Source organism: Aquila chrysaetos, chromosome 8, assembly GCF_900496995.4.
Source record: "Aquila chrysaetos chrysaetos chromosome 8, bAquChr1.4, whole genome shotgun sequence".
NCBI lineage: Eukaryota > Metazoa > Chordata > Aves > Accipitriformes > Accipitridae > Aquila > Aquila chrysaetos.
Genome location: NC_044011.1, coordinates 6,056,077 through 6,071,132, shown reverse-complemented (window position 1 = coordinate 6,071,132; position 15,056 = coordinate 6,056,077). Strand labels below are relative to the sequence as shown.

Here is a 15,056-nt window from a genome sequence, read left to right as displayed (position 1 = left end):
ACTTATGGCGGCGCCGGCGGGAGAGCGGAGGAGCTCAAGCGATCGGTTCGTCCGTGCCCGCAGACAGAGAGCGGTGGTACCCGGCGGGGCAGCTCGCCGGTGCCCGTGGCCGCGCCCCAGCCGCCCCGAGCGGCCCCGTTCCTCCCCCCCAGGAGCGGCGAACGCGCTGCGCCGCCTTCTCGGCTAGCGGCGTGTCCCTGCGCGGCCGCCGTAGCGCCGCCGCCGTTAGGGGCGGGGCGGGAATTTAAACGGCGGCGGCGCCTCCCCGCCAGGGCGCCATGGCGGGCCCGGCCGCCCCCCGGCCGCTCCGCGGGAAGTCCTTCTACCTCGACCTGCCGAGCGGGCGGAGTGCGCGGGAGCTGGCGGAGGTCATCCGGCGCCTCGGCGGGGTGAGCGGCCGCGGCGGCTCCTGGGGCCTCCCCTCGCTCCCGGGGCCGCCTCCGCCGGGTGCCTGGGGGACCGAGGCGGCCCCCGCCTCCGATCTCGCTCCGTTTCTCTGTCTGCTCTCCTGTTTTAATGGCTTGCCGTTTTCCCTCGTTGCTCCCGGTGTTCAATTTGGCTTCGTGAAGCAACCGCCCGGCTCCCCTTCCCGGTCCCCGGTGGGCGCCCGGCCTCACCTCACAGCCGGGGAGCCCCTGGGGGAAGGAGGCCGCCCTCCATCGCCTGCCGCCTTCCTCCCCTCGCTGCTCCCCGCCGCCTCGCTGCTGGCTCTTTCTGGACCCCTCACGGTGTCGTTGGGCAGCACGGTCCCACTTGTGACTAGCTGCTACGAAAACTGCTTGCCCCTGCCTTCCAGTTGGTGGCAACTGGTTGCCCGGCCATGGGAGCGCTTTCCAGACGGTGGTAACTAGTTGCCTGACTGTGGGAGTGACTTCCAGTTAGGGGTAACTGGGTGCTTGGTCCTGGGAGCACCTTCCAGTGGATGGCAACTGGTTGCCTGGACATGGGGGCATGTCCCGGGCAGGTGGTAACTGGTTCTGTGGTGATGGGAGTTCCTTCCAAGGTACTAACTGGTCATCTGGTGATGGGAGCATCTTCCAGTCAGTGATAACTGGTTGCCTGGTCATGGGGAGCACCTTCTGGGCAGTGGTAACTGGTTGCCAGGTTCTCCCTCATCCCTTACAATAGCCTGTGGCAGCCTAATTTTTTAGGGAAGCTATGGGACTTCCAAATGTTTCTGGAAATAGGGTAATGCCAGCCAAGTCTCTTTTGTCATGGAGCTGTGTGCTTTTTCTTATGGCTTTCCCAGAAAAGCCATCTGGACCCTTCCCCCTGTGGAGCTGTTGTTTGGGTGCATCCATATGGCATTCTTCATGGCCTCTCCAGATTTCCTTGGTGCTCATATTGCTCACCAATTCTGTATATCCTCTCCCAAGCCCTTTCAAAAAGTAGCATTGCTTTAGTCACCTGGGCTGGAACTGAGGACAGGGGTTGTACCCAGCAGCTGGTCATTCATCAGTTTCATATTTCAGTTTCCTGATGACTCCTAGGTACAGTTTCGTCCTTATAGTTGTTGCTATTTGTTTCCAGACCGTTTAATCTCTCTGAGGTGGATTTCTTATGTGCCCCGCAAAACTTCCTTAAATCCTTCAATGCTACACACAGGTGTAAAATCTTCATTTAGTTCTTGTTGCTACTCTATCTCTGGATCATGTTTTGGCTGTAAAGATGTGGGGAAGCTGACTTGCACTTTTTTCCCTTTTTTAATTGCACCTTCATGCTGAACTTGCTGATTTCTTTCTGTCCTCCCCTGGATGTGCCGTCAACACTCAGGGACACTGTCTTCATAGTATCTCTTATTTAGCTGTACATCTTCAAGTCTGAGAACTGCTTGCTCCCAGCAGTCAGTTATTTCTCTAAGTAGCTGCCACATTATTTGGAAATAATTTTAGCCTTTTGACTGTCCCTCTAGTTTCTTATCAAACATCGTCTCAGGTCACTTCCCTCTCTGAAATGCAGCCCACCGGGAGTGGAGTTCTCATTCCTCTTGCTCCTGTGGAGATACTGAATTCAATTATACCACGGCCACCATCTGTGCTCTTCGGTAGTGATATCCAAACCCAGGTCCTGTGTGTTGTTCAGGACCAAGTTAAGGGCATCTTATGGCCTTGGGCTTGCATGTGGTGTCTTGAAGTTAGCTTTGAGGTAGGGGTGGTAACACCCTGGAGTGTTATTTCAATGGGGAGATTTTGATTTACTCTCCTCTGTGCCTGCAGCCCCCTTGATCTCCCCTAACACAAGTCACTATTGCAGGGCAGCCTGCAGTGTCATGTGTGGTACTTCACACAGGTGGATCTGGGATCTCGATCCACAGGGATTCTGTAACACAGCAGAACCAGCTTGTTCAGTAGCCATGATTTCAGACTGCTCAGATCTTTGTCTTTCTGTGGGCTTCATACCCTCGTGTTAGTGCCCCATGACTGTCTGCCTTCTGTTGAGTTTCTGATAAGCCTACTGTTAGTATCCCAGATTTTGGTTTTCCACCTCTTCCTTGGACTTCTAGCATCTGTGCAAAGGTGTGTGTATGTGTTTCAGCTTTCTAGTTCCCTACTGCCCTGTTCTGTGTGGAGCTTCTTGTCCAGCTGTTCACTTTCTACTTTATTTTGCTAAAATGTGTTCTGTTCTCCTGAGAACAGAGCTCTTTCACACTGATGCATGATGTCCAGGGCCTTTCTCTCAGCTATTGCTTTTTTCTGAAACCATTGCTTGAGGAGTAGGTAACGGTAGACAGCATCATGGAAGTCTCAATGTGAAGGTTCTGGTGATTATTTGCAGTGTATCCCTAGGGCATGCACTCTCTGTGCATCATAGGATCCCCTCTCCTTCTGGGAGACAGCAGTAAGGAATGGAAGAAGGAACTACTTGTAGAGATGAGTGCTTTCAGCAGCCCCTTAATTGTGTGGCAGGGGTTAAGCTAAAGACAGTAGTTCTTGTTTAGCAGGACTCTTTCAGCTCAGAGTTGGACAGTTTCAGAGCTGCTCTGTTCTGTCTCTTCCTGCAGGTGACCGAAAGCTTCCTAAGCAAAGAAATCAGCTACGTGGTTTCTAGCAACAAAGAAGCTAAACGAGACAAAGCCAGGACTCAGACTGAGAAGCAGAGCAGCATGACTTCAGAAGATGCAAAAGCCATGAGCCCAATGCCTTCTACCTCCAAAGGGAACAATACCAGACCTCACCAGAAGCCACCGGACACTGTAAGAGCTATTAAGGTTTAGGCCACCTCAAAGTTTGGCCCGAGGGATCTATAGAGTAGAACCTGAGACCAGTGTTGGAAGGTAAACTTGTTCCTGCTCTGAGCAAGCATGTTGTGTGGTGGTGTTTGGTTGTTGGTTTTTTTTTACCCCTGGTCTGGCTGTTCATATTCATACCAATGCTCCTTATATCTGAGTATCATTGTCTGTTCAAATGTGCATGTCACAGCTTTGAGCTAGTAAACAAGGATATCTGCTCAAATGGCAGAGGAAATAGAGGGTTTAGCTGGCTTCCCAACAGAATGGGCAATTGTTCTGATGCAGAGGTGTGTCTAGAAAAGCCAGAGAAATGTAGAAAAGATAAAACCGTTGCAGGCTCTGGATGTGGGCTCACAGGTAGGGCAAGGCCATTGCCTTGGGAGGAGATCTACAAGGACAGCTTGCCAGAAGGGATTTCTCTAAGTCCTGTTCACCCTGCCGGGGCTGGGATTTCTGGTCAGTAGTGCTTGTGGCCAAAGCTCCAACGTCCTGCGTTGAACGCTGGTGTCCACTGGAAGCTGTGACTTTGGGGAGAGCCTACTACCCCAGGCAGGTGGGAAGCCTGAGCTAATGTGAGGGGTTTCACTCACGGTGTTTGTTCCCCTGTCCTTGCTCACAGCACTATCCGCTTGTCATACAAAGAGCTTAACCTATTTGCTGAAATCATTGGCTTGCAAATGAGACTCTGTTCCCAGGAAGGGCTAGCAAGGATGTTCCTAACCCCTGCCAGCCCATTGAGATGCGGCAGGCAGAGACTCCAAGCTAAGTTGCTGCTTCCTCTTGGCTTGCTCTGGATTATTCACTGCTGTTCAGTAAAAGCTAAACCTTGGCTGAACAGCTGCTTAGTGTAGACCTAATGGGTGCCTCTGCGGTTTGCATTCCCTGGAAATGCTCAGTCCTCCTGTCTTTGAGATGAAGTCTTGGCCAGGCTTCCCTTCCCAGTGGAGAGCGGGTATCACTAGAAATCATTCTTACTGGACAGCCATGCTGTCCTCAGCTTGCTGCTGCCTGGTAGCTCTTTGCTATAACATAGTACTTGGCTGCTTTCTCTGCAGGCCCTGATCAGCAGGGGAAAGGAACTGCTACAGAAGGCCATGAAGAATCAGGTGAGCAGCATGTGGATGGGCTTTTCTCTAGCTGGGTATGTTCAAAGTACTGCTGAGCAGTGCAGAACTAGTGCCAGCCACTTCTCCAGAGCCTCTGCTTGCTGAAGAGAGCAGATTCTGGGGCTGGTATGGGTGCTCAACACAAGACAATTATTAACACAAGACCCATTGTTAGATGAATTTTTAACCTAGAAAGAACTAAAGCTGCATAGCTGGGGCAAAAGGCTCCCCTGGAGTCCTTTCACTAATATCACAAGTGGCCAAAAGAATCTCAGTGCCCACTTAGAAGCTCATGCTATAGCAGAGATTAAAAATTTGACCTAGATGCTACTGTTAATTTGGGGTAGATAAAGCATGAGTTCGAACCTTTTCTGCTTTTCTGCCCTGATTTTAATAACAGCTACGCAATGGTCTGTCACTTGGGCAACAGGAAAATCTCTCTAAACTAGATTTGGAGCTGCGTGTGCTCACACAGCCATCTCTGCTTTGAGCTGTACCTTGCCAAACCTCTCTGTTTGTACAGGACACCTGCAGTGGCAGCAGTATCCTCGCCAACGCTCGCCTGTGGGGAGTCCAGGTCTTGCACGTGGATGGTATCCTTCTCTGTAGGCTGAAATTTAGCTGTTGGTAATTAGTGATTTTTGAGACAGGTGGAGCAGAAGTAATGTAGCAAGTGTGGTACAGGAGAAGGAAGAAATTGCAAGCAATACCTGGTACTTGACTGATGCCCTCCTGGCCATGGCTAGCTAGGTCTGCCCTTCAAAAACCAGATTAACTTGTACGTATAGAACACGCTACTGTCGCATTTACAATAGCAAACAAAGTATGTTGTAGTATACCGAGGCTGTAATATTAGAAAATGTTAATAGCTTGGTCAGTGCATTAATTTGTTCCAAAAAGACCATTTTTACTAATTGACCTAGAAGTACAGATCATGGAAATGGCAGGATTTGGTCATTTTTAATTAGGAAGTGCTGATGTTTGAGGATCTGTGCTGGAAGGCGCTTCCCGTCTCAGTGATGAATGGGGAGAGGGTGACGAGAAAGACAGATGGTGAAACTCTGATTCTAATAATAGGTCTGGAGTAAAAGGTTCCTGAGTGTGCAATGACAGTGACATACAGCCGTGGCTGAGCTTGTCTGGGTGCATGATGGAGGCAGCCACTGCTATTACATGTTCCTGAGCAGCCAGCTCTGCTGAACCGCAGCAGTGTTGCAAGCCTGTCAGGGCTGTCTAATGCCGGGGTCTGGTCTGCATGCTGCAAAATTCCTAATGGTGTCTTGTTTCTGCAGAGGCTTGAAGCTAGCCTTCAGCTCTGCAGAAGAGCAAAACGGGGTTCCATCCCTCAAAGCACTCTTTCTTGCCGCCTTCTTGGGCAAATTAACTGTGTATTGGTGACGCTCTGCCAGGGGATGGCAGGCTCAGGTGCTACGTGCCTTTCCCCAGTGAGGGTGGGGAGTTATACTTGTGCTGCAGTCGGTGGAGGGGAACAGCTCACCTTCTCTTGTTGAGCTATGGCTCTTTGACATCCCACCTGTGCAGAAATGTTGTCATACACTCAACAGCTGTTGCGTGCCACCTTGGGAGCAAGGAAACGGTGCCAGAAGACAGAGGTAACTGACTGAACTCCAGCCAATCTGAGGTGCTCAGGATCCCTCGGTAGCTCTAAGCAGTCCTTCTAGCTCCTCTAGTGCTGATGGGCTAGTAAGCAGGGTGATCTCCTAGGTTTTCATCCAACACTGGGCAATCTGGTGCTTCTGTTTATTGATGGAGATGACAAAATTCAAAGGCTTTTTCCTGTTATAAACTGGAGGTAAAACCAGATGAGAATGAGGCAGCTGTTAGTTATCAACATCATCTGTAGCTTAGGTAATACTGATTTTGACTTTAAGGGACTAAGGGTAAAACGAAGATCATATGTGACTAGTACACTGGCTTTCTGAAGTATTTTTTAATGCATTGTGGAGGTCAGCGAGAAGGTAGGGTATAAGATCAGAGAGTGGCAGTCTGTATATTGCATTTAAACTAACTCTAGGTAACTTGGGAGACAAAATATCAGGGGGAGGTGATATAGTCTCTGATGCAGGAGCTCTGAAGTGGTGGGTGAGACTGCTGTAATCTCGCTTTGCTGCTCTGGGATCAGTAATTACAGTTCTGCCTGTTCTGGTTCCCATACTAAATATGTCACTCTTTCCTTTAGGCAAAATGCCTTGCATCAGGATCAAAATGTCGCAAAGGTAGGCCTGGAAGTTGTGATCCTATTTACACTCAGATGTGGAGCTGCTTGAAGAAGCCTTGTTTAGAATTTGAAAATCCATCTGAAACTTCAGCAATCCAAAATATGCCAAGTGTTAAGGCTGTTTCTCTTGAATGGGTTTTGTAACTCCTTGTCTGAGTCTAGCTGCAGCCTGCTAATACAGCTGAGGATGTTATGCCTTTGATTTCAGGCAGTGTTTTTAAAAATCCCATAAACTGTTTGCAGAGCAGCTCCCAGAATCCCGAGGCACCTGAGAACTGTGCTGCTGGCACTGCACATTGAATCCACTGGCTCAAACGAAGTTTCGAAGAATAATGCATCCTACAGAGGAGAGCGTGTTCCTCACAACCCACTCACTTCTGTTAGGCTGAAATGTACTGCTGAGACACCAATCTAGGGATAACACTTCCAAAAGAGGAGGGAGGGGGGGAAAAACCAGATTCTCATCTGCAATTAGACAAGAGGCAATTGTGGTACTGAGATTGGCACCAGTGACGTAAGTTAATTTGTGACTTGTTTGACTTTGCTCCTTGGAGGGTGAACACTCAGTAATATCTCAGAGCAGACCCAAACCTGGATTCTGTGTGTGACACTTGGAAGATTATTTTCCAGTTTGGGGGGGGAAGGTGGTGAAAAAAGGCTCAAAGAGCTGTCGGATAAGGCAGATCGTCTGCTGCAGGCTCAGAGCTCTTTGTGGCACACTCTGAACCATGCCTGGGGACTTGTGACAGCTGAACCGTTTGTCACTGTTCAGCACTCTGCCATGAGAGCTCAGGACCTGCGCACCAGTCTGAGTTTTATCTAGGGCCCTAAACATGGCCTTGCTTTCAGAAGTGCTAAGCATGTGGCAGCATTTACACGGAAAAATTGATCCTGTACTTAAATAGCTACTTTAGTGACATAACAGCACATTTGATGCAGGTTCAGGATGAGGCTCAAGGATCTAACTGGTGAGGACAGGTGGACTCAGCCTTTCTGGAGGATGAGCTTAAAATTTCTTTGGAGAAGATAGCACTGAGTGCCGCGAACACAAGAAAACAAAACACTGCCCTTCAGAGGCAACAAGGGAGGCACAAGAGGTTTGGTTTCAGGGTCAAGCAGATGCCCTGTGGGAATACCTTGGTGTTTATTTGTTTCTTAACCAGATCTGTACTCAGATTTTCAGGCTGAGCATAATATTATCACTTGTGAGTTGAACATACCTGTGAGACAGGAGGGACCTGGTAGCCTCTTCTCCCAGCTTGGCTCTGAAAACCTTTTCCTGAATGCACTGCTGAGGCTTTCTTCTACTCCCTTATGCCTCTACTCCCTATACTCCATTATGCCTCTGCAGGAAGCATAGCTGCTGTTTGCCCTCCTCAGGGACTAAGCAAAGGCCAGATATTGCTCTTGAGTAGAGTTCTCGTGCTAGGCTTGGCTATGTAGCATGTTGGTTTGTCTCCAGCAGCTCTTACTGCTTTGACTTAACTATCCTGGCCTGAGCCGTTCTGAACTCCAGGCTGGTGTGTAAAGGTAAATGGAGAAAAAGGTGCTGGAAGGGTTGATGCAGAGCTCTGTGCTTGTGCGACTGCTGCTGCAATTTCTTTCTTATAAACTCATCTCTCGTGCTTGGCGGCATGTTGTGTTGAGGATGTGTGACAGTTTTTAGGATTCAAATCAGAATTGGAGGCTTGGGCTTAGGCCACTGGCTGATAAGACTGAGTAGACATTAAAGATGCAAAGGGCTTAGTTGGATGTTCTTTAAAGGCGGAAACAGTCCACGGTTGGGCTGCCTCTAGGGTTTGGTCACCCTACTGAATACTCCAGAGGTGGGAGTTGTAGATTACCCAAAGAGCTGTTTTGGCTGCTCTTAGCCATCACTTGACATTTGTGGGTGTCAGAAGTACTGATGAGCTTGGCTCTGTAGCCCAATTTTGTTGGGGGATGAATGAATAAGTAGGGAATATGGCCAGGGCAACTTCTAACCAGCTTTCTTTCAAGCAGGAAAATTGAAGCCTCCTTTTCTGAAGGTTGAAGACCAGAGCAGGTAAATGAGGTCTTTCTAAATATCACACCTTCGCCTTAAAACTTCAGGGGCTCCCATGGAAGGAGTCCTTTACTGGTTTTATTTGCAGTGAATATTCTGTCCGCAAGGCAAAGTGTGGCTTCTTTGAAGACCCTGTTGCAGGGAAGTTGACACTCTCCTGGAGGGAGGCAAACGGAGTATAGAGAAACAATCTAGGTGGCTCATATGTCGGGGGCGGGGGGGGAAGGTGTTAAACGAGACTTGACAACAGAGTTTACTTCCTTGCTCGGATTCTGTTTGTGATCCTTGGCAGGTCACTTAATCTGCTTGAGCCCTCTGAAATGAGGAAAGAGATTGAAACACATGAGGTCAGGGCCTGTAACTTGATTACAGCATCCAGCACAAGGGGATCTGATCTCTGTGGTGTTTCTAACAACTCTGTAACTCTAACGGTGTCCAGAGCATTAATTAATTATTCTGAAGACAACATTTAAGGCAGTTGCAGAGTCAAATATTAGGTTTTACTTGCTGCGTGCAATAAAGTGTGAAGAGGGAGATGTCGTCTGGGAACCAAAACTTCCCCATGCTGCTGTGTAGCTGAAAATACTGCACTGGCTGCTGCTGATGTGCCTTGGGGGCAAAAGGTGGGTTTCTACCTGAGCAGACAAGCCTGCCTTCTGTCCAAAACATCCCCCCCATCAGTGCTGTTACTGGGAATCAGGTTTAGGACTTCCAGTGGGAAATGGGAAATCTCTGGAACAGCCAAATGAAAGGACAGCGATGGCCAGTATCCCATCATAAATGAGACAGCACCTTGAGCTCCTCTGAGGGGGGGACAGCTCTCTAACCATGCTATCACTGCTAGAAGTCTGATGTCCTGATCTGCTGCTTTCAGGCAATTCCGACCCTTCCATCACCAGTTCAAAAGCTTTCCCAACCTGAATTTCCTGGCACCCAAAAGCTCCAGCCCATTTGAGCCTCTGAAAAGCCTCTCGAATTCTTGCAAAGCCAGGTAGGTTGTAGCTCCTTCTGTGCAAGTTTTTAACCCAACTTCTCTGCTAACTGCTGCTCTGCTGGTTCCTGGAATTTAGAGAATCACTTGCCTTCTGGGTGCAGGTGAGAGGAGCCCTGTTCTGGGTTAAACAGCTGTAGTTATAAAAGGCAGCACTGCCTCCCTGGCCCTTACGCAGGCAGCTGGGTACCTGCTGATGCTGTCAAGTGAGGGCAGGGAAGATCTTTGCTATTACCTTGCAGGGGTGTGGAGGGCTGTCCGATGCGCAGCGAGGGGGAGAAGACCCCCCAGTCCACACCAGTCACTGTGCCAAAGAAAAAGAGGGGATTTTGTGAGTGCTGCCAAGAGACCTTTGAAGAGCTGCAGAAGGTAAAGGCTCCCCTGGGACCTGGTTCCTTGCGAAAGTTACAGGGGCCACTCAGCAGCTTAGTTAATCATGATGTGCCCATTATCAGTATGAACCGATCAGTATGAATCGTGGTATCTCATAGGATCAGCCTCATAGATGAAAGCCATAGTATAGCTGTGCTCTGAACTTCTGGTCTGTGCAAACAATGGTTTTGAAGATTGGAGCATGACATGCTCATCTCTGGGGCTAGGAGAGCCTCAGGATCATCCCGCTACCTGATCTGTAAGGTGAGAAGCCTATTCCAGAGCAGTCAGGGGGCACAGGCTGATTAAAAAGGTGGGAAGAGGGTTTTTATCTCCTGGAAGATGGCAAACAATGTGGCTTTCAGAGCCCAGCCTTTAGTGATAGACTGTATTTGGAGTTTGCGTTTTTACTAGCTGCTGGGGAAAGCTGTAGGCTGCTGTTAGATATAGACACAGCCTTCTCATCAGCAGGTGTCTATGTGAACAGAATACTCACTGTAAGCAACTGGGGTTAACAGCATTGCCTATGTTTCCCAAATCTGCTTCCAAACAACAGCTCTGTGAAAAGGCTGTTCGTCCTCTAGTCTGTTAGGCTGTGGGAAGTGGCTGTTACTGCAAATTTCCCTCCCATGAAAGAATAAGTGTTGCTAAAAGGGCCTCTGCCACCTTCCAGCATCTCCAGAGCCCCCAGCACAAGCAGTTTGCACTGGACGACTCGCAGTACGCCCCTGTGGATCATGTCATCTCGCAGCTCACCAACAACTTTGTGGAGCAGTCAGCCAAGTAAGTCTTTGCAAGTCTGGTAACTCCTGGAGCCGAAAAGCAGTATGGTGCCACAGATCACGCTCATGGGAGCAGGGCCTGAGTCTCAGTGCTGCTGTGGTACTGGTCCCTAGCTCATGCCCTGTGCCAGGCAATCAGCCAGCAGGGAGCAGAGGGCTGTGGCTGACTGCAGGATCAACCTGGCGCCTGCCAGGCAAGGTTTAGACGAGCTGTGGGAGATGTTCTTCTTGCATTTCTGTGTCTTCTCTGCTTCGGGGAACTCCCCGTGGACTTCTAGTGCCTCTTAAACTAGAAAGGGCAGCTGAGCCCATCTCTTCTCTCCCAGCATCTGACACAAACCCTGCTGTTCTGTAGCACTCCTGTGCCTGGGCCCTGGGCTGTTGAGAAGGCTGAGAGAGCACTCGTGCTGCCCATCTCCTCTGCCAGCAGCAGTATCGCTGTTTGCTGAGCCTCACTGGTCTAAAATTTCTTACTGTCTCCTGAGCAAGGGCTTCAAACACCCTGCACTGCAAAAAACGCTTCATCTCACTGGGGGGAGGGTGTTGCTAGGCCTAGAGAGTGAGCATTAACTGATGGTTCTTCTCAGGGTACCTCGGTCCTGCCTGACAGACGAACGCTTAGTGCCTCAAGCACAAGTTACTGGAGGAATTGAGATGCTGACAGCGGAGCTGGGAAAGCAAAGGGAGCAGTCTGAGCAGGGTGCTGTGGAACTGTTAATTGATGTTGAGCGTGATCATGGCCTGAAGACTAAGGGATGTTCCCATTGCCTGCCCAGGGACAGGGTCAGTAATCCCAGAGAAGGAGGGGGGTTGTCTAAGAACTGCTCTCTGGGGCTGCCTCTTGGAGCAGAACTCACCAGAGGGGTCTGTGCTGTGCCTGCCACCACAGAGGAGTCTGCAGTGGGGGATACAGATTTGGGCTTGGCTCCTGACCTGGGCTGGAGGACTCATGTAGCAGCCACTCATGCTGGAGAGGCAATTGCTTCTTCATCTGAACCTCATAAACAGCAAGTGCTTGGGTCTGTCGGCCATCTTCCACAAGCATTGCCTGCCTCCAGGAAACGCCAGCTTTCCTCCAGACAGAGCACCCAGGTAGGAAAGAAGCCCAGGCTGGAGCTGGGTAGTGACCTCTCTCCGTCTAAGCAGACAAACCCAGTGGATGGTGGGATGGGTGGACGGAGTGCGGGACAGATGTCTGAGCCAGGCTTGCCCAGTGTGGTGGAGGCTGGCAGCTTGCCCCTAAGCACAAAGCTCTCCAACAGACCTCGTAGCTCCCTTGGTTTGGACCTGTGCCCCTGTGGGAACCCTGGGGACCCTGCGTCACAGCTGGGTTCCCTTGAAGCTGTGTCTGTGGGTTTTGATCCCACAGAGGCTGCAGCAGCCAGCACTGTCAGCGAGCGTGGCTGGAGCAGAATGAATGTGAGTTCCCAAGGGAAGCAGCTCGGAGGGGAGAATGAAAACACACACAGAAATGTGAATAGTCCTGAACTGGAGAGCACAATGAGCAAGACCAGCTGTCCTACTGGCCGGTTGCCCTCTCCAAAATTGCCTGTGGCTGAAGCCAGATGTTGCTGCTTGCTCTGTGTCAGAGCAGCACAAAAAATAGCACCCGAACTACCTGACCTCCCAGGCCACAGCAAAGAGCAGGCTCCATGCCCTGGGCTCCTTCAGCCTCTTCCACATAATGCACAGGCTGATCATGACTTCAGCAGAAGTTCTTCCGAGTCAGACTGGGATATCCAGCTGCTCTCCACACTAACGAGTGTCCAGGGTGGCAGGATTCAGTCTGTGGACAGGGACTTGCTCCAAAGGACACATGTCAATGTAAAGGACAGTGGGTATGAGTCTCAGCTCTGCTCGGTCCTGAAGCAGAAGTCAGAGCTTGCCTGGGCAGACAAAGAGGACAAGAACTGCCGGAACTGCTGCACAGAGACAAAAGGAACCGCTTTCCCCATGTTCGAGACCGTTTTTGGCAGCTGGACTAGCTAAAACCACCTCCTGGCTGTTCTCTGGGCCCTTAGTGGGAGCTGTGAAGTGGCTGGAAAGGAATTTAACAAGCCACCCTCCCTGTCAGGACCAGGAGGTACAGCCGAGAACCAGAGCGAGGACTGTTGGCTGCATGGTGGTCTCCAGACACCGCAGACAACCTGGGCAGCTCTCCTGTTGGGAACTGATGGGTGATGAGGTGGTTTCACTGTCCTTGGCTGTGAGAGGGACTGGAATCTTCCCTCCTCAGTGCTGGTAATGTTTAGAGCCAATAGCTTCCTTCTTTAACTCCTCAGTGGGCTGCTGACAAGATAGTCTTTCTCTGGAAGTATCTCTTCAGCAGGAATATGCTCTTTGCCCTTCCAGATTGACAGCATGACCTGTTCCTCCTCTCACCCAGTCCTTGGAGGTGCAGAGACAGTGGGGAGGGGAGCCCTGTGGGTGAGATCTGTGTTCACGTGATTTGGGGGTTTGTTGGATGTCTTTGAGTATTTACGGATGTTTGTAACTGGTACTAAGTTGGGGGTTTTTTAGCAAACTTTTAAACTTTGAAATAAAATGGAAGATGAGATCCTGCTCGGCTGTACACTGGGTAAAACTTGGCTGGTGACCTAAGCATAACCAACTCAAAATCTTGTGAAATATCCCATCAGTAGAGGCTAGGTGATGACTGGGCAGAAGCCTTGCTGGAAAGGATGTGTAGATGGTGGTGGGTACCAGGCTGAATGCAGGGCAGCAGTGGCTCTGGTCACATAACATCACCCCATGTGTGGTTTGTCCTAGGAATGTGATCAGCAGGCTGTGGGAAGCTGTCGTACCCAGCGCAGTGGTGGCCATGTGTGGGGTGGCCCCAGGTAAAGAGGGATGTGGAGAAACTGAAGAGCACTCATTGGAGACTATGGACCTCGCCTGGGCATGGGGCCAAGGAGAGATCATGGAGGCTGGGCTGGGCTGGCCTTGCCAAGAGGAGGCTGAGGTTGTCACTTCTTGAAGGACAGTTCCAAGTAGGATGGAGCCAACCTTTCAGTGGTGCCAGGTGTCCCAAACTGGGGCTTTCAAGGTGCAGGTTGGGAAAGCCTCCCTGCCCAGGAGGGTGGGACAGCCCTGGGCCAGGCACCCAGAGCAGTGGGGTCTGTCTATCCTTGGAGATTTCTCAAGTCCTGAGTGAAGGACAACCATCCTCCTTGCTTGAAGTGAAGCCCTGAGCAGCTGGATAAGGTAGCCTCACTGTGAGCAGAAGGCCTGACCCTAGAGACTTTAGAATTCCTCCTGAGCTAAATAATTCTGCAGTGCAACAGCCAAACTCTGGCTCTTTTTTACCTAATGAAGACTCTATACAGGTTATGAAGGGCTGAGCAAAGCTGCTGCAGGAGCTGAACCACACCAGGCATGGGACTCTGCTGTGGACATGTCCCTGCAGCTGCTTGCTGTCCCAGCAGGAGGATAATCCCTGGAAGAGAGGTAGAAATGGCTTGGTGCACCAACTGTCCAACATCCGGATGTGCTCAGTCTCCTGGAGGGAGAGACCAGCTCTTCTGTGCCCCTCAGACAGCAGAGGGGTGACCTGGCCTGCAGGGTGAGCCAGGAATGGGTCCCTCCAGATCACTGGTGGATGTGACCAAAACTCAAGGTGGTCAGTTGTCCCCTGCTGAGACTGGGTTACCTCATGGTAGCGTTGCTCAATGGAGGAGACAGTGAGCTTCCCTGGGACGTTAGGAGAGATGGCATTAGGAGATCAGCTCGATGTGGGGTGACACTGGTGGTCCTTCACCAAGCTTGGCCCTTCTGTGGAGGGGAGAGGGAGCCCTGGTTGCTGCCTGCCCCCTCCTCATGTTGACCAGGACCTACATCATGGGGGTCCCTGGTCTTGGGGACTGTAGGAACAGCTTTGTGGACTTCAGGGACCCTTCAGGCCTTTGGTCAGATGTTGTCGCTGGAGATATGCTTGCTGTCATCTGGTGTAGACCCCCTCCTGTGAAGCACTGGTCCCCATTGTCACTGTGGTCCTGAGGACCACCAGGAGAGTGCTGGGAGAGGTTGTCACCCTTGGGCTGGCAACCTTGCAGACCTCCCTGAGGTGCAGAGCAGATGCTGGATCAGCTGGGCTGTACTCGATGCCGCAGGTTCCTCACCTTGTTGCTGCGTTTGTGGCTAATTATTGCGTGGAGAAAGATGAAGGCCTGAGGGCAGCAGGTCACAGCTTCGAAGCCCTGCCTGCCCCATGCCGAGCTTCACGGAGGGAGGTGTGGGGCTGATCCAGGCAAGGTCTGCCCTGGAAGCGCCGGGAACTGCTGCAGCGTGGCCAAG

General features: G+C 50.9%; 1 protein-coding gene across 3 annotated transcripts; it reads left to right on the top strand.

Moving 5' to 3' along the window:
* Positions 1-32: 32 nt before the first annotated feature.
* Positions 33-13,355, top strand: DBF4B (DBF4 zinc finger B). Of its 3 annotated transcripts, none has more exons than XM_030022660.2 (11): positions 33-389; positions 3,002-3,193; positions 4,285-4,335; positions 4,859-4,928; positions 5,878-5,948; positions 6,536-6,572; positions 8,573-8,618; positions 9,493-9,609; positions 9,852-9,978; positions 10,655-10,764; positions 11,351-13,355. In XM_030022660.2, exons 1-11 carry the CDS (start codon positions 279-281, stop codon positions 12,750-12,752), a joined length of 2,334 nt encoding a protein of 777 aa, XP_029878520.1. In that variant the 5' UTR covers positions 33-278; the 3' UTR covers positions 12,753-13,355. The 3 variants fall into 3 exon arrangements, with proteins under 3 accessions (XP_029878520.1, XP_029878522.1, XP_029878523.1); XM_030022662.2 differs by having other exon boundaries at positions 8,576-8,618; positions 11,351-13,354; XM_030022663.2 differs by lacking the exon at positions 33-389 and having other exon boundaries at positions 3,062-3,274.
* Positions 13,356-15,056: the final 1,701 nt, after the last annotated feature.

Bases quoted from the DNA above. Each gene is read 5' to 3' on its own strand.
- DBF4B (XM_030022660.2), top strand. From the start codon at position 279: ATGGCGGGCCCGGCCGCCCCCCGGCCGCTCCGCGGGAAGTCCTTCTAC. The intron at 4,336-4,858 runs GTGAGCAGCATG...CTGTTTGTACAG, and splicing joins AGAAGGCCATGAAGAATCAG to GACACCTGCAGTGGCAGCAG. The intron at 8,619-9,492 runs GTAAATGAGGTC...TGCTGCTTTCAG, and splicing joins AAGGTTGAAGACCAGAGCAG to GCAATTCCGACCCTTCCATC.